Source organism: Antedon bifida, chromosome 4 (assembly GCF_963402885.1).
Source record: "Antedon bifida chromosome 4, ecAntBifi1.1, whole genome shotgun sequence".
Classification (NCBI taxonomy): Eukaryota; Metazoa; Echinodermata; class Crinoidea; order Comatulida; family Antedonidae; genus Antedon; species Antedon bifida.
Genome location: NC_136229.1, coordinates 13,629,586 through 13,648,603, shown reverse-complemented (window position 1 = coordinate 13,648,603; position 19,018 = coordinate 13,629,586). Strand labels below are relative to the sequence as shown.

The window sequence follows — 19,018 nt, the reverse complement described above, 5'->3', positions numbered from 1 at the left end:
TTTTACCATATTTAAATTCAACAAATTCGTTCATTTTCTTTTCATATTTTAAACTTAAAGATGTATTGTCCCTTTGACTAATTCCAAAAAAATAAAAAATAACAAATTTCGAAAAAAGGTGGGTCATTTTGAAGTATCATAATAGTTATTAACTATCACCAAAAATTTGTCAAAAAAAAAATCATTTAACTGAAATACAGACGTTTTTTTGTTAAAAAAATAACTCTGACTTCCAGTCAAAGTTTTCGATCAAAACATACTCCATAATGAAACGCGCTTGTTTGGCTACTCTGTATGCATAATCATAAAACTTCCTCACGATCTGTGTGAAAATACCTTCTCAACCGTGACGAGTTGTAAACAATCCTAATTAGCATATGCATAATGCGTACTCGTGGTTTGAAATCTTTGCTTACTTTCGCTCGCGACGATTTTCCAGACGAAATGTAATCAAACTGATTTACCTGTTAATTACGTAAACTTGTTGCTTTTGGCTCGAATTTTCGACTTAAAGTGAATAACTTTAATATTACTTTGATATGGCCAATTTAAATTTAGAATATTTTGACCTTCATTTTTTTGTGTTTCAAGGGACAATACATCTTTAATTTTTTATCTCAACATTTAATTGATGTTTTCAGGTGTTTGACACCAAAGCAAGATAATAGACCAGATATTATAGGAGTTGCAAGTGCAATCTCTGAAGAAATAATGGTGCACATGGACATGCTAAATAATAAACACATTGGTTTAGAGAAGAAGCTTGCCAGAGAAAAGAAACGTACACACAAGTAAGAATAAATTACATTTGAAGTTCATATAGTAGTTTATTTAAATTTTATTCTTATACATATACATAAAATACATGGTGAGATATTAATAGATTTCTAGAAGCCGAACTCAAATGTTATTGCTATTCAAAAAATGATTCTCCATGGAGAAAGTCCTGGACTTCAGTTTGAATTAAGTAAATTGCATATACTAATAATTCCATTAGCATTGTTAGAGTTAATTGATGATATATGTTCTTTAGATAATTCCTAAATCCATCTTTTTAGGTTGATTGCATTTTTTAGGCAAGTTCAGGACCTACATTACAAAAATAATTATTAAAGCTATTACAGATTATGTCATTGCATTCCACATCATTTTTTATTTCATTTCATTAATTTTTTAAATTAATAAGAAAATATCATTAAAAATATAGAATAAAAGGTCCAAAAAGCTAAGTGGTTGATGACCTAAACAACTTACTAAACAACCATAAAACACAATTGATATTTTAGCCTGTTGTTCTACAAATTTAAGAATATCTTAACCTTGGCTCGTTCTTTTCAAGAATTTAATGAGCTTTATTTACTCACTTAATTTGTAATGGTTTGGGAAGTAAAAGGATGAGTGAGTTTATTTTAATAAGGGAATTTAATACCAAATGGGATTGACCAAATTGAGTTTTTAGTATGTTTAACACCTGATCATATCCCTTGTCTACTTAACAATGTACAAGCTTCAATAAATGCCTTTGCTTCACCAGTAAGAGATACAGTACTTCAGTTGCATTATTAATATTACTAAGTTTAGAAGCTATATTAGTTTCAAAATTTAAAATGAAATACCAATATTCACATGAATCACCCTAGAATTCCTCCTCACACAGCTATCGACACGCGTGTGATTCCAGGGGAAGGATTGATAGCTAAAATAATGTTCGAATTGGAATAAAAAAGCTTACAGCAATTCTTAGGTAATTTTTTTATGAAATGTTTAGTGTACTTGCTTGACGAATCCTTTGTCCATTAAATCATATAATAAGTTGTAATGTGTCCATAAATTAATTATTCTACTTGTGTAAGCCTAGCTTGTGGTGTGTAGCAAACGGCAAAAATACCATCGCCATGCTCTCCACCACCACCACAGACTACAAAGAGAGATCCATCCAGCCGACGTCGCATTCGTTCGTTGTTTTGTAGAAACAACAATAATTTGGAGTACATTAATTATGGGGGTTTTCACTATCTAAGAGCCTATTAAACATGTGCGTCACCCACTGTGTAGCCAAAACATTAATTTATTTACATCCCTAAATTTACAATCGCATATTCTGTAATTTTACTAAACGCTATTTAATTGTTGTTTGACATTCATCGCGGAGGGGAAATACATTCGCCTCATCACTCTCAATGCTACAAATGCTTCATGAATGTACTCCAGTTCCACAACTTGTTTTTCCGATTTTTGGATCAACTTTATTATTTCTTTGGCATCTAGATGTTCATCTTCTTGCGACAACACCTTTATAATATTGAATGTCCTCGTCAAATGACCCTTTTTATTTCTCTGACTTATCTTTATTGCAGCCTTCCTTTCCTCCATTTATGATAAATTGTCCAAATGCCTTTGTTTAACACAAACAATTCTAACTAGAATTTAATTTGTCACTTTGATGAATTATAGGTGATCATTTTTATAATTTTACTGATATTTAATTTTTTTTTAAACATGCACATACGTTAAATATGACCGCAAAATATTGATTTATGCAATCCTTATTACCTGATGCATATGCTTACTGTATGGTGCTGATTGGTGCCTAATATGTGTCATAGAATATATACTCTATACGGTACAATGTACTGTATATCTATACAGTGTAAACTGTAACATAGGTGAAATTACGCAAACCACACACCATGTATGATGACGTCAAAATAAACTTGAAGATCACAATTTCGAAAGATAATGAATTGAGCAAAAAATTATAAGATTTGGAAGAAAATTTGGCACATGTAGAAGCGCACTACGAGCTCTTTGAAACTACTTTTTAACTTCAACTGGCAATTTCATAACGTCACAACATCCGATAGGCTTAATTTTTATATGAATTCATATCTACATTTCATCAGGTTTCAAAATAAATTATAATCATCAAGGTCACCTTTAATTCTGAAGAGCTGTGAGATATTCAAATATATGCTGAAAGTGAAATTACTCTACCCATGTTATTTAAGTTTTTACGCGTGATGACGTCATCAAGCGAAAATGGTGGTAACTCATGATAAAGATAATTAATTTAGCAAGCACATACTGAAATGTGAGCGAAAATCGGTGAATGTACTAAGGATTGTGAGTAGAATGTGATTTATACATCAAATTTTATTTTTACACTTTATAAGAATCGTGTGCGCAAAAACGTGTTTTTGCACAGTAATTTTTTTAAACACGCAAATGGTAATTCATGTTCTAAATTGATCAAAACATGATTTTAAGCTTTTTATATTTGTAACGAGCGATTTCACGCGCATGACCTTACGTGCTCGTGCATTTTTATTTGCTAATATTTTCACCCTTGACCTGAAGTTTACATGTAGTGAATTTCATTAATATGTGATAATGAATTGGGAAGTGATAATCAAGATTATCACTTTTTATTCTGACGAGCTATAGCAGATTGAAAGTTACTGAAAAGATGAAAATAAGTGACCCACGTCATTTACATTTTTAAACATGATGACGTCATAAAAATTAAAATATTTTTTAACTCATGCGAAAGATAATTGATTGACCTAGACAGTATTAAAATCTCGGGGAAAATGGAATACGGATAAGCGAGATGCGCTCTATTGAATGTGATGAGCAATAACGAAAAAGACAAAAATCCCATATTTTACATTCGTGTGGCCATACGATGACGTCACCATTTATTTTGAAACTATTAGTTGGGAAAGCCACTCAACAGTGCAGTTCTTTTGAACTGATCCACTTTTGGTTACCCGCAGGTGCTGATAGTACTTTTGTTCTGTTTTGTTGAATGATGCCGTACCTTGTTTATGATTTTTGTATGTTACCTGGAAATTGAATAAAAAAATAAAAGTCACAACATCCGAGAGGTAAAGATTCTGCATGAATTCATATCTACAACATATCTGCTTACAAGTTTACATATTAAATTAAACAAATTGGGGGGAATAGGAAAGACAAACACAATTCAAGAGAAAAAACATGGTTTTCATGCTGAAATTGTTCGCGCGCACAGGAATTTTTGACATGCGCAAAATGTCATGAATCGCGTAAAAAGTTGATCAAAAATTAATTTTGAGAATTTTAAATGCATATGTGCGCGTAACTTCTTGTAAAACATGCCATTTTTAGTGCACTAAAAGTTGACCCTTGATCAGAATTAACCTTTCACCAAGTGTCAATTAAAAATCACTTTTAGTTGACTACCTAAATTTAAGTTTAAATATTAACCACCATTTAAGCTGTTTTTTAGTTTTATTCCAAAATAGTTTATATCTACCAAGCTATCTTCTTTGTTTTCTACCCAATACTTTCTCCACTCTCTATTTACCAGTCTGTGCCTCTTTTGTTTTATTTCTTTTATTCCTGTCCACTCAGGCAGCCCTTGCCTAATATATCTATCTATCTTTGTCCGAGTACCTTCACTTGCACTGATGAAGGGCTAGTGTTGCCCGAATGCTCTGCTAACTTTTCTGACTGTTTTACTTCGTTTTGATTTAGCTGTTCACTTTTTTTTTTGTATCTCCATTGAGATCCAGCCACTGATACCCACAGCATTGTCATTTTTTCAGTATTTTGCCTTTAGATTTATATATAAATATATACATACATACACACTGAAATACGTATATATATAAAGCTTCTGAAAATGTTATTTATATTGCGTTTAAACAATTTGATTTGTAATCTGGGATTTCTTCTCGATTCAGACATTTCCATGAAGCAAATGTTAACATGCAAAACTATCAAAGATTGTTCATAGCATCTCAAGAACGTTATGACAAGCTTGTAAACCTAACTAGTAGTGGAGGTGCCTATAGTTTGAAAAGTGAAACAGAGTAAGTTAATATTTGTATGTTTGGTTACTTCTTTTATAACATTTTTCTCATCTTACCTTTGCGCATAATAAAATACTTTTATTTACATTGTACTGATGACATTTTAATCAGTTTCTGAATTGCCCAAAAGAGTTTCGTGGAATTTGGCATTATTCTGGATGATGGAAACTGTTCTGTTTCTTAAACACTATAAATCTAATGGATAAATCTAAATCTGGTATTACCAGAAAAAAAATACAAGGAATTAAAAATATTCCATAGAATTTGCATTTTGTAAGAAAATACCTTCTAGTACCACCTAATATAATAGCCCCCAAAACATCACTATAATATAAAAAAAAAAAATCAAAAATCCATTTCGGGTCCATTTTAATTTAAGATCTCTTTTTTTTTGGCCAGCAGCAGCAGTGATGTGTTTGAATCAGCAGATGAATCAAACACACCTATTAATCAACGAGTTGTTGGCAGTTACAATATGTTGAAAAGCACAGGTAAGCAATTATTGTGTATATTAAGAGACATATGTCCATAGAAAATAAAAAGGATTTTGATGAAAGAAACTGAAAACAAATTTTGAAAACAAATTATTTACTAAACCAACAATATTTATATACAAGAAAAAGCTAGTTTAGTTTTTACTCCTCACTTGTTTTTGTTTATGAGATGAATAAAGAGATTTATTATTATTATCATCGTTTAAAACATGTTTTACTCCTAGTACTGTATTAACTTCAGTAACTAATTGTCCAAACAGTTAAAGATGTATTGTCCCCCTGAAAAAATAATTTAAAAAAAAAATGTTGTTGAATATTCCATTTTAATGTAACATAATAGTTATCCACTTTGACCAAAAATTGGATCAAAAAAAAATGTATTTACCTGAAAAAAATCTAATTTAAAGCAAAACATTTTATAAGTGAAAACATTTTTTTTTTTTTTTCTATTGAAGTGATTAACTTGATCAAAAGGGGACAATACATCTTTAATAGATGTTAAATAAGCCTAAATATAGGCAAACTCTGAAAATGGTGCTAGTTCAGTATCAGACATGATTCACGAGATCTCCGAGATCTCCCCCGATTCCCTCAAGTTGGTTTTAGGTGATATTAACCATTGCGATAAAGCGATTACCGATCTACTTCCACATTTTGCCAAATGTGTTGATAAACCCACAATAGGTAATAATATTCTGGACCAATGCTACTGCTCAGTTCCAGATGCCTAAATGTCTGATTAGTTTCAGTATTGGCAACTCGGATCACAGCGTAGTTCAACTTCTTCCGAGTTATATACAGCACGCAAAAGGTTGTGAAGGTCTGGAGCAAGGAAGCGATTGAAAGTTTACAAGATTGCTTTGAATGTACAAACTGGTCGGAATTTTTTGTTGATGATAATGAACTTTCGTCTAATGTTATTAATTATTTTATTTTATTATTATTTTCTGTCAAGACATGTTAGTAGGTAGTAAAACCATTAAGATATTTAATAATGAAAAACCTTGAATTACTAGAAAACTGAAAGGTTTGTTGTTTAATGATAACGATGTTGTCCAACTAAGTAATATTAAAAGTTTAATTAAATAACGCTAAACGTAATTATAAAATTAAATTGGAAGACTCATTTAAAAAAAATATGCTTGGAAATGTATGTATGAAATGACAGGTCTAAAAGAAGGTCAATGGTGGTACTTTTCTTTCATCGCTTGATACTCCTGGAAAAGTATCTAATTCAAATAAATGTTATGCTAGGTTTGAAGATGCAAATGTTAATGTCCCACCCAATGACTCATCTATTGCTCATATAATCAATTACTTAGGTACTGTATTGATCTGGTCATTATTGATAAGCAAGATGTGCTTTAACAATTCAAGAGAGTTAACAAAGGGAAAGCTTGTGGGCCTATTATTATTCATGAATGTGCCAATCAACTTGATATTCCATTTAGTAATTTATTTCAATTGTCTATGGACATGCATATGATTCCTAGGTGTTGAAAGTAATCCGTTATTGTACCCGTGGCTAAGAAGGCTAGGCCTTCTGAGCTAAATGACTTTCGCCTGGTTGTGTTTAGAACGTATCGTCTGTAAATATTTATTATGTTCATTATCTCCGATTTTGATCCATTGCAGTTCGCGTATCAGCCACTTAAATGTGCTACTTTTGTAGACTTTAAATCAGCGTTTAACACTATGCAACCGTCTATCTTTATTGAGAAACTGTATAAACTTGAGGTTAATCCATATTTAATTTCCTGGATTAGTTTTATATCTAAGGGAACGAACTGTCTATCTGATGTTATTACCACAAATGTTGGTTCTCCTCAAGGTTGTTTATCACCTCTGTTGTATGTATACTATATACCAACGATTGTAAATCCCATTACCCGAATACCTATTTGCTTAAATATGCAGATGACACAGTAATTGTAGGACTGATGCACGGTGATAACGAAACTCACTATCGCGAATCCGTCGATAATTTAGTTAGCCAGTGGTTATGCCTTTGACTGAGGATTGCTTTATTCATTGGTGGTTACGTTTGCTGGTGGGTACACCCGTTAGCCATTGGTTAAGACTACTGGTGGTTACCCTGTTAGCCAGTAGATACTATTATTATTATTATTATTGGTGGATACCCTGATAGCGGGTGGTTACATTTGCTGGTGGGTACACCCGTTAGCCATTCGTTAAGACTACCGGTGGTTACCCTGTGTATATGTTTACTGGTGGATAACCCGATAGCTAGTGGTGTGCAGAAACTGGTGATGCTGGTTAAAGATGTAGATCAAAGTCCTTCGAACAAAACACTTATTTGTACATATTATCTAATTTTATCTAATTAATCGTAATTCTAATCATTTTCTGCTGTTGATCATTAATCTGGGGAAACAATAAAACGAGGACACCCCAAAATATGTTGCATGTATTTGTTTATTTTGGTTATGTGTTCTGGTGAGAGTGAGAATTGGTTCAAGCCGCAGATTTTCCTGAAGGGCCGGACCCTATTTAATCAGATTCTTGACTGCAATTTTATTACAATACAATAAATGATAGTTTAAAACCAATTATCATTACAGAAAGTGGTATTGTTGATGATGAAACTAGTAGCAGTGAAGATAGTTTGGAAAGTAGCACAAATAGTACAGTACTTGGTAAGCAAGCATCAACACCAAAGGTCCAGTTGATAATTTCAGATAAAATATAACCGTAAATCCAAATAAAGAGACAAAGTAAAGGGAAGTTCTTTTAATTCTCAAAATGTTTTCTGTTTTCATATTATCACTAATTATTAAATATAAGAACAACATGCACTTTCATGGAATAGTAAATATAGGAGAATAACCTGTGACAATAACTTTCATCCCCCCTCCAACAGTGGAGATGAACCAGAACATTGAGGTAACCCCTACTACTGTGTAGATTTTGTCACTATAGATTGTGGTTTCTCTGCCTCATCCACTTGACTCGATTAGGATTGGCTACATGCACTATATTGTAATAATGATAGAATTTTCCATTTTTTTAAGCAGCTAATTTGTCTTTAAGTAGAAATCGTGAAAGCCTAAATCATCCAAGACCTCCCAAAACAACTAGTAATGACAGTGCATTAAGGAGACATGGAATGGTGGATCTAATCGGTAAATATTAATTATTATATTCCACACTTTTCATTTCACGGTTGGTTGATAGCCGTGGTGTATTTATTGCCATGCTTGCGAACTATCCCACCCTTAAACTGTGCATGTCTGTGTTTCATCCGCAATGTTAATAACAATTGGATTTATGATGCACGGATGTGGTGTTACAAATGTAGTCGACTTGTGTTGACATATGTCAAAATGTGGGAACATAGGGCTGCTACTGTAATATTGTGTCAGACATTTATTTTTCGCTCTCGACTAAAGTATTGAACTTTTTTCAATAAATGCATGTATTTTTCGCGCTCGACTACACTCAGGTTTCTTGACATAGGCCTGTTTTTGGTACTTTATTATAAAATAGTACGTTATTATTTATTAACATGTTGTTTCGGGTTGTCATACATACATGGTTTTTTTTTTAATGAATATCGCTACAGTTATTACAAAATAAACTACAAATGTTAGTTACATACGTTCATTATATTAATAATTTCACATCAAATATTGTAAAATGTATAGTGTGGTAAACCGCCCATGTAGTCCCCCCTCACATACAATTTGTTAAAATTGGCACCAATAAAAGCCGCTTGTTAATTTGGTTACCAATCGTAGTTGTCCAGGATAATTTTCCTAAGCTGTAGTTAGTTGTTCTAGAGGGTAGTTGTTCTAGAGGGTAGTTGTTCTAGAGGGTAGTTGTTCTAGAGGGTAGTTGTTCTAGAGGGTAGTTGTTCTAGAGGGTAGTTGTTCTAGAGGGTAGTTGTTCTTGAGGGTAGTTGTTCTTGAGGGTAGTTGTTCTTGAGGGTAGTTGTTCTAGAGGGTAGTTGTTCTAGAGGGTAGTTGTTCTAGAGGGTAGTTGTTCTGGAGGGTAGTTGTTCTGGAGGGTAGTTGTTCTGGAGGGTAGTTGTTCTGGAGGGTAGTTGTTCTGGAGGGTAGTTGTTCTGGAGGGTAGTTGTTCTGGAGGGTAGTTGTTCTGGAGGGTAGTTGTTCTGGAGGGTAGTTGTTCTGGAGGGTAGTTGTTCTGGAGGGTAGTTGTTCTGGAGGGTAGTTGTTCTGGAGGGTAGTTGTTCTGGAGGGTAGTTGTTCTAGAGGGTAGTTGTTCTAGAGGGTAGTTGTTCTAGAGGGTAGTTGTTCTAGAGGGTAGTTGTTCTAGAGGGTAGTTGTTCTAGAGGGTAGTTGTTCTAGAGGGTAGTTGTTCTAGAGGGTAGTTGTTCTAGAGGGTAGTTGTTCTAGAGGGTAGTTGTTCTAGAGGGTAGTTGTTCTAGAGGGTAGTTGTTCTAGAGGGTAGTTGTTCTAGAGGGTAGTTGTTCTAGAGGGTAGTTGTTCTAGAGGGTAGTTGTTCTAGAGGGTAGTTGTTCTAGAGGGTAGTTGTTCTAGAGGGTAGTTGTTCTAGAGGTTAGTTTCCTAGGGTGATAGATGTCCAGCGGGTAGTTGTCCGGGTGGTAGTTGTCCTAGAGCCGTCACAACATCAATGGATACATATTTTACATTCGTTAAAGCTTTAAACAAATGGGGTTACTTTTCAGCCTGCGGTACTATAATAAAATCAAAATTGTTACACAAATTTGTAGTAAATTGCCCATTAGATAGTGTACGATTTTTAAAGCTTGACGTGCACATGTGTTATTATTTCGCATTTCAATTTCATGAAAACTAAAATTTATCACAAAAAGTATGAAGAAACCAATAACAAAAACTGTCTTTCTACATTAGTTATGTGCATTGCACAAAACATTGTATACTCAAAATGATTTTCCATTTGTAAACACCTGTGCACGCATAATTTCTTGATGAACATTTTTACATTATAGAAAGTTCACTCTTATTAAGTTTAAAAAAAAAATGCCTTTTGGTTTTTAAATTATGATCAATCATAGAATTTAATAAAATCGCTTGTACTGTAAATCACCCGCAACTCTGATCATTGAAAAATAGGAGGTTGTTACGACCAATTTTGGCCTAGGCCAAGTAGGTTTCAAACAGAACGACATACACTAACTATGCAGTTGAAGCACAGGCTTGTTTTTATTCTTGTCATATGTTACAATAAACAACAACATTCACAACAAATTATACCAATACTGTGGTTTTATGAATGAGAGGTACCCGTTCACAATTCGATCTTCATGTGTCTCATTATCGTTTCCCATCACTACAGATATGCTCAATCCACGTGAGTACAGTTCGCTATCATTTATTCTTAGTTCATATAGTTCAGTCAACTCCAGATATAAGGCATGACTCTTCTCGACAACCTCAGTTTCCCTTTTCCTTGTCGCACATCCAGCAAATAAATAATCCTGCATCAAACATGTCACCTTCTGATAGGGCGATTAATTTGCAACACCTGCTTCAAAACTGTCTATAACCGATATATAAATATGCTTCACCCTCTGTCTTATGTGTTAACACAGATAACCCAAACTTGTTGCGGTGATGATTTCAATTCTATTTATTTATATTATTATTATTATATACTGTTTTCAAATGTCAATTTGCAGCTGTAAATAAAGTATTGAGTAACCAGTTGTCCCCAGTGGAAGGTGTTTTTAGTGGAGAACGAACTATTCAACGCTCAATCAGTGGGTCATATGTTGAAACTAAACGGCGACAGAATAGTTCAACAAGAAACAGACCACGTAAGTTCATTATCATAACCTTATCGTAAATATCTTCCAATGCAACCCCTGAATAATGGGTTTTTACCGCTTTACTATACATGTATAATATTATAACACATATATAACTATCTTCCATTGAACCTTACATACATTTTTGTTATATGCAAAGTGCAATTTCCATCTATCAACACTTAATGTGTAAGCCTGTGGTGGTTGGTGTAGCTGACTTTAGATGATTTTCAGTTTCAGAAACAATTCAAATAAAGTATGGTTTGGGAATTATTTAAAATGGACCTGAAATGGATTTTCAATTTCCGCGTATCCATATATTTCTGTTTGTGTGTACTGTATTTTGTGTGTCGTCGTCTGTAATTTATACTTCTAAAATGTGTTTAAAATTAGTTTTTAGTATAGCAGAATTAGAGAATAATATTATACAAATAATGAATGTTTACAAATGCCATTATTTGTACCATTACACAAATATAAAACATTCATTATTTGTTTTATATAACATCTAAATATATTCCTGTCATTTAATCAGATTGATTGAATCACAATATAAAAGATAGGCCTACAATTGATTCACATTGAACTTTTGTAACATACTTTACATTGCAAAACAATTATAACGTTTGGTTTTTTTGATAATATATTAAATGTTATATTAATTTGGATTTTATAATCACACCTACTGCAGTGTTAATAATGTCAACAAACTCCCAAACAATCCTAGGCCTAGCTAGGCTAATAAAGCGCCTAGACGTAGCTAGGCCTAGAAAGGCAGCGTTACCATTGCGAAACTTTGCCAGGAAATTGAAGCTGTTCTAGGCTAATGTGTTTTCTAACGATTCCATGTCTTGTACAGTTGTTCCCATTAATTATTCAAAATCATACAAACGATCTAAAGCTAATTTAAATGCTTTTTTGGACTAAATTAGTATGTATATCTCTCCAAAAATGGTGTCAATGTTTGTTATTAGGGACTTTACGAAACACAACGGGAAGCCACAGGACGGTGCTCATGAATAATTTATGCTTTAACAAAGTGGGCGAAGCTTAGCGTGAAATTCCATCATCTTTACTTTTTGAGGACGATAAAGTTGCCATATTCCCATCTATGGAGAACGACTAGAAATATTTGAACTTCTAATTTAATCGTTTAACGCAATACATTCTGCGCAGCATTTGAATGCGAGGCTCCTAGCTAGGAAGGCTAGGACTATGCTGTTCCGCCAGAGCCAAGCGATTCAGAAGGGCCCCACGCCGCGAGATAGGCGAGGGAGAGAGACACTGTCGGTCGTCTTCGTAACTAATGAAACGGATATGTTGACTGTGCATGCGGTGTATGTATATGTTTTATGTACCACAAAAGTGAAAAGGGTTTAGGTTTTTGGCTAGATTCAGTTAAAATTATGCTTGATTTTTTCGAAAATACGCTAGAAAAATGCTAGATCGTGGTAAATATGCTTCAGAATTGGATTTTTCAGATTATGCTAGATTTTCTAAAATTATGCCTAGCATAAATGCTAGATGGGTCAAAATTATGCTTGATAGCATAATTATGCTAGATTTGGCCACTTGAGTTATTGTTAACAAAATAGGCGGCGCTGTTGTATTTTACGTTCAGAATCACAGTAATGTTTGTAAATTTTTCGTCTGTTCAATAGTGCATACTATTGCATGCCATGTGTCCCACAATCGTCCAATCAAATGTCAGGTGTTATATAAAAGATGATAATTTATTTGTCACGAATCGGACAGTTTGAAAATGAATTTGATTCATATTTTACTTTGACTAGACAATGAGCAGCAAGTTGATATTGCTTTGCATTTGGCTGCGCATGAAACGGAGCCTTGCATGGGTGGTGGATCGTCAGCCGGATCGATTCTGCCGGAGCCTATGCCTAGTAAAGGTTACTTCTAAATTGAGTTTAGAGCAAAAGTACATTTTAGGGCACTATCTTTCAACAGCATTTGATATTGAACAAATTAGTATTATTAGTGTCAACGCTTCGTGTACCTTTCCCGACCGTTGAACTTTCACTGTCTGACATCTAATTCGCGGCCTCCAGCACTCTTGTGTATGTGACTTTGTGAATACAGATGCTCCCAATGGCCGTTGAAATAGAATATTCTAATGGCGGGAGTATTTTTCGATAATTTACCAAGGTATCTTAAAATTTTGTTTTTTCTCAAAATACTGTTTTTATTTGTATAGGCTTTTGTTATATTTTGAGACATTTAAATAACATGTGTGAATTTCTTAAAAATCTAAATCCATTTCAGGTCCATTTTAATGCTTTTTGATACAATACTTCGATACTCACAGATTTCTATAAAGCTGTTGACATGGTAACAGACAAGTTATTTAATAATATCATGTGACCCACAACCATCCAATCAAATGACAAAAATCTACTTAGCAATAACATACTTTATACCTCAATTTAATTTCAACAGCATCAGCGGCAGCCACCTTATCTATCTCTCCTCGTAAAGTTCGCCAGATCAAAGACCCAATATTGGAAATGCTTCACATGATTCATAAAATTATTTTCATATGTCAACTACCTCCAACACTCACTTACAACCCACGGCGCCGTGTTATCGAGTGTTTCAAGAGAGCACTATTTTCCCCACAAAGTAGCTCAGTCAATCTTAAGAATGAACTCAAGAAAGTGATAACAGGGAGTAAAGACTTGGTGGATTTGAACTTTGGATTAGGCGAGGCGTCATATCTATTTAATCAGGCTAGTCATGAACAGGCCTCTTTGCAGGTAACTGGCGAAAAACCAGGTAAATTATATTGCACTATTTTGCTTCTAATATTCTGTAAAATGTTTGATACAAGTAATTGATGCTTCCTTGTCCTTACAATGGATAAATTGAATTGTCAATGTTGTCAATGATTTTGTCTTCGAAAGATTTAATTTTATTTGAAGTTACCATTGTCAAAGCGCTAAGTTCACAATTTTTGAGTGATAGATTACTCTCGAGCACAATATTGGTGTAATCTGGTTACCATTGACCAGTCACTTTTCAAAAAAATGCCTTTTGTCATTGTCATAATCAACAGTCATACAAATGGACGATTGCTATTATAAATATGTTTTGGTAGGAATAATAGTGGTCAATGTTCCTGTGGAAGAACTTTGGGAGGTGCTTATACAAATAGGGAAAACAAATTTCTTGCAAGGGACTGCAAATTTAAAGAGTGTATATTTTATTAAGTTATGTTTTATCATCATCACCCTACTGTGACCATACATCACCATTAACAGGGCTGAAAGACATAAATATAATATAATACACAGGCAAAAATCTACATTAACAAAAACACAAAATTTAGATATTAGTGATATTTGACAAAATATTTTGATGGAAAAATACAAGCGAATAAAAAAAAAATATCAACAGAACCATCAACTTTACACAGTGAGTAACGTTTATATGGCAGACGATTAACAAAACAATTTTTAGTAATATTTACCGTCCCCCTTGATATAGAAAATACAGCTGGAACAGAAATTTGAGTACACTTCAAAATGACCATGACAAATTAATGAGAATGACTTTACTAATAAAACCAAATTTGCTTTGGTAAAATCGACAAAACTTATTATGAACATGTTGTAATGTTGCATACAGTAATACTGTAGTTATTCAGTTTGATCAAAAATTAGATTTAACAATTTAAAATTGCCTGATTAATTATATTCAATGGGTTTTCGGTTGGTTTTTGTTGTTTTTATATTAGCAAAATCATTGTTTTAATGACATTTAATTTTTGATTTTTCAGCATACAGTACAACGGATCTTCATGACCCAGAAATTGGTATAACATATGAACAACTTTACACATTTATAGAAAGTGTTTTAAAGGAATATGGTTATTACAACATGTCACCAAATGCTAGAAATCGAACCATACCTCTTGCTCCTATAACAGGTTCGGCACAGAGGTTCTTAAAACAAGCTTCACTTGAAGCATCAGTGTTGGAAATGTAAGCCTATAGATTGTTTTCAGTGATGTCATATTTTTCCCACAGTACTTAGTAAGCTGCCATCTTGGTGGAAAACATTTGGCTTTGCGAAAGCCTTTTGTGTTTATAGCTGTCGTGTATATAATATAACTTGCTTTCTCTCTAAAGTTTCTTTTTTTGCAAATCGAAATACAATTGAATGGCATATAACATTTTAAAAAGTAGTCGCTCACCGTAAATGCTAGGCCAAGGTTATAATGTCCCGCCGCCTTTGACACCCTTATTCTCTCTGGTCACGCGTCATATACATCTTAGTGTCAGGATTTTTAAAAATGTTACTGGATTACATGGTTGGTTGTTGGTTGGTTGGTTCGTGGAGTATTATACTGTTGGCTGTACATATAGATATGTGTAGCAAAAGAATTGGATTTATCCTTTTTTTATCGTATTGTAACCAATAACAACTGCTGTTATTTAGAGTAATAGAAATGTTTGTGAATCAGAAAAAAACAACCAATTTTACAACTTGAACCATTGAAAACATATAATACCATTTAAGCAACTGTAGTTACCTACAAAGTACAGTATAAAGCTAGAAAATGTTCATACAGTTATATTTTTTTATTGTGGAAATCTAAATGAATGAGGTTGATCCTTAAAAGTTGCCAGAAGCCAGTCTTGTGGAAATCTAAATGAATGAGGTTGATCCTTAAAAGTTGCCAGAAGCCAGTCTGTCTGAAAATTGTGAAAGCTTCTTGATGCTGCAACTTAGACTAGGACATGTTTTGCAGATATCTTAATCTAGATTTAAAGGTCGGTTTATATGATAATGAACGATGATAAATAGATAGATCAAACTAAAACTATAGAATTTATACTGTAGTCGATGACAAAATTGAATAAACTGATGTCATGGCCAGTAATGAATAATAAAATCGCTATGCTACAACGATTTTGTTCTTACTGTTGATGAGGGATATTAAACTGACAAATTTTGACATTAAAACACTTTTTCATCTCGGTGTAATATAAACTTATTCCAAATAATAATAATTTCCCGTCTCCACAATTGTATTACATATTTAATGTGCACAGTTCCTTGAAAGATATATGCAAATATAAAACACCTTGAAAAAGACATTATACCCTCATACATGGTTAAATCAGTATTTAGAAAAAGAACCAGTCTTTTGCATTGTTATACAGTTATTGGGTTGGGTTCAGATTGATAATCACTTAGTTTTTTATTACAAAATTGCAACATAACATAATGCTATGTGTCTTTAATATGCTGTATTTAGTAGTAGAGGTGGCTTGTTTGCCTTTATTTGTATGACCAATGCTACTTTGGATAAGTAAAATATTTTGTAATTTTGTGCCTTAATATTTTTGGTATGTTTATTTAAACTGCATGTTCATGGGATATAACTTACACTGTATCAGCTTTCCATTATTTATTTATTATCTTACATACCTCTGGTATTTTTCCCAACTAGGCCTATAGTGTAGGTAGTTTCATTATCCTGTGAATTGTTTTTTAAATCTGTATAATTAAAATGTGATAAACAGTACTAAATATTATACTAGGGTTCATTATCATATAAAATCAGTATTTACCACTGCTTCTAATCCATCCAAAATTAAGTGCCAATGAACTTTTCAATTATGTGATTAATATAATTGTTACATGCATCTTGTATTCATTATTATTCGGTTATGTACTGTAGGTGTAAATCTTAACTGTGTATAAATAGTATGTATCTGGTCAGATGTTTTGCCCTACTCTGACGCCAAGCTTTCTCCACAGTATGTATACAATTATCCTTTTGCCATGCAAGACTTTTGACTGATTTGCGTTTGAAAATCAAGCTGTAGTGCGCGCCATCTATAACTACTTCGCATCCAGAGTTGGAGCACTGCTTTTTTTTAATGGCCGAATTTCCCGGGCTAACCATTCGTCAATGATTTAAAATGGATAAATTGAATAAAATGTTATTTTAGAACAGTAGGTTAGGAATGAATGTTTTGAATTTGTTAAATTGAGAGAATAGTTCATTCTATGAAAATTGGCTGCTCTATTTATTTTATTGGAGCCGAGTTAAATAGAGCAGTTCATCCAACTCATAAACATTATTTGTATAATGTATTGTAATAGGACTAAGAAACATGCCTAAATTAAATGTATGATCTTACATCAATACACTATAGCATAAAGTACCATACATTAATGAATATGTAGTATAATAGTATGATATTGTACTATAAATTGTAATTTGTGTTATATAATTTTGTAGTTATTATACAGTACAAATATAATACAGAGTATTCTTATAGATAGGTTTAAGCTAAAATATATTATAAATAAACTACTTTAAATGAAATTATTTTTTAAAAGAGAGTTATATTTAAGATTAAAAGTTGTATTTGCATCTCCAGATAAAGTATTAGATTATTACACTTGAATAAAATTAATGCAAATACTGTATGTAGTAGTCAGTGAAGCCAACAACACCTTGAATTCAACCGGCATGTGGTAGGGCCACTACTTCATATTTAGAATTTAGTATTTGTGGTGGTTTATTGGTTTTGTCTTTATGTACTTAAATAGTCAGCTATAAAAATTCTAGAAAACAGTTAAAATTAAATTATTTAAAAATATTTTATGGTTTGTCAAAATAATATTTTTAATACTATTATTTACCTTTGTGTTCCGTCCAATGATTTTCTAGTTGTGGATATATGTTCATTTTAATTGATATACTTGAAACACTGAGGTCATAATTAATTTAATTTCATTTTTTTTAGTATTTACTTAAAATTTTATTTTGGTGCATATATTTTTAGTTGTCTACATAATATATTGAATGCTTTTAAACGTTATATATCGATTTGATATATTCTCAATGTACTTAGTATAAAGTACAAATTTGTCAGAGTAGGGCAAACACCTTACCAATTTGATCTCTTTTGCGTGTGCGTACAATTGAGCATGAGTGCTGTTCCTCTTCATCACGCCAAGGATGTTAGCCCTGCCTACACTATCAAACTAATTTGTGATGTGCTCAAATATGGTAGTGATATGATGTCCTTGTGTCCATATTGAGCACATCACATTTTTTGTCTCGCCAAGAGTCGCTATCCAATCAAATTTGAACAATACCATGGAAGACACATAGTATTGGACACCAACTTTTATTGGATAGCAACTCTTTAACACCCTGGGCATGGTACGGCGGAACAGCACTAAGTTCTCAATTGTATGTATGCGTAACAGAGATCAAATTGATACAGGCACAAATTCTAAACCGCCCATACATATAAATGTTTATAGGCCCAGAAGAAATCCATAAATACATCTTGAGTTGTCAAAATACTGTCCTCGAAGGATTCAATTTTGCAGTACAATATTTAATATACAGTATAATATACATGTATGTATTTAATTTTAATATTTAAGTTTTCAAATGTATATGAGTCACCAAAACAGCTTTGCAGGCAGTGATTCTAATCCGTCCGATTTATTTATAGAAGAACATATTATTTTATATAACAGCTTTGCAGTGATTTTATTACTAATCCGTCCAATATACTGTGCTGTGTTTTACCATAATAAAGAATATTTCATTACATGGTGTTTAGTAATCAATTCTGTTTGTTTCTAGATGCAATTTGTGTACACTGAGAGTACCTGCCAATGGATGGTTCTTGAATATTATAATGTAACTGAAAATTCAAATTGATAAAATGTAACCATGTAGTCAAATCAAATTAATAATCATTAATAGCAGCCAAAAAATGACTACAGCCTACTTTTATTGCTTTTTAATTACCAATATAGAGTTATATGTACCAACAAAAATGAATGTTCATACAATAATATATTACATTAATTTACTATTTTCATTTATTCATTTTAAT

General features: G+C 32.7%; 1 protein-coding gene across 3 annotated transcripts in view; it reads left to right on the top strand.

Moving 5' to 3' along the window:
* The window catches only part of LOC144840147 (serine/threonine-protein kinase Nek10-like), a 73,061-nt gene extending 54,334 nt beyond the window's left edge, over nucleotides 1–18,727 (top strand). Inside the window, exons 26-33 of one of the 3 annotated variants that reach the window (XM_078695842.1) lie at nucleotides 642–791; nucleotides 4,728–4,856; nucleotides 5,259–5,347; nucleotides 7,933–8,007; nucleotides 8,383–8,493; nucleotides 10,995–11,132; nucleotides 13,578–13,913; nucleotides 14,917–18,727. In XM_078695842.1, coding sequence (XP_078551968.1) covers nucleotides 642–791; nucleotides 4,728–4,856; nucleotides 5,259–5,347; nucleotides 7,933–8,007; nucleotides 8,383–8,493; nucleotides 10,995–11,132; nucleotides 13,578–13,913; nucleotides 14,917–15,125 — 1,237 coding nt within the window. In that variant the 3' untranslated portion in view covers nucleotides 15,126–18,727. Of the gene's footprint in view, nucleotides 1–641; nucleotides 792–4,727; nucleotides 4,857–5,255; nucleotides 5,348–7,932; nucleotides 8,008–8,382; nucleotides 8,494–10,994; nucleotides 11,133–13,577; nucleotides 13,914–14,916 lie in introns of all 3 variants that reach the window. The other 2 variants (XM_078695843.1, XM_078695841.1) reach the window with 2 other exon arrangements.
* The last annotated feature ends 291 nt before the right edge of the window (nucleotides 18,728–19,018 follow it).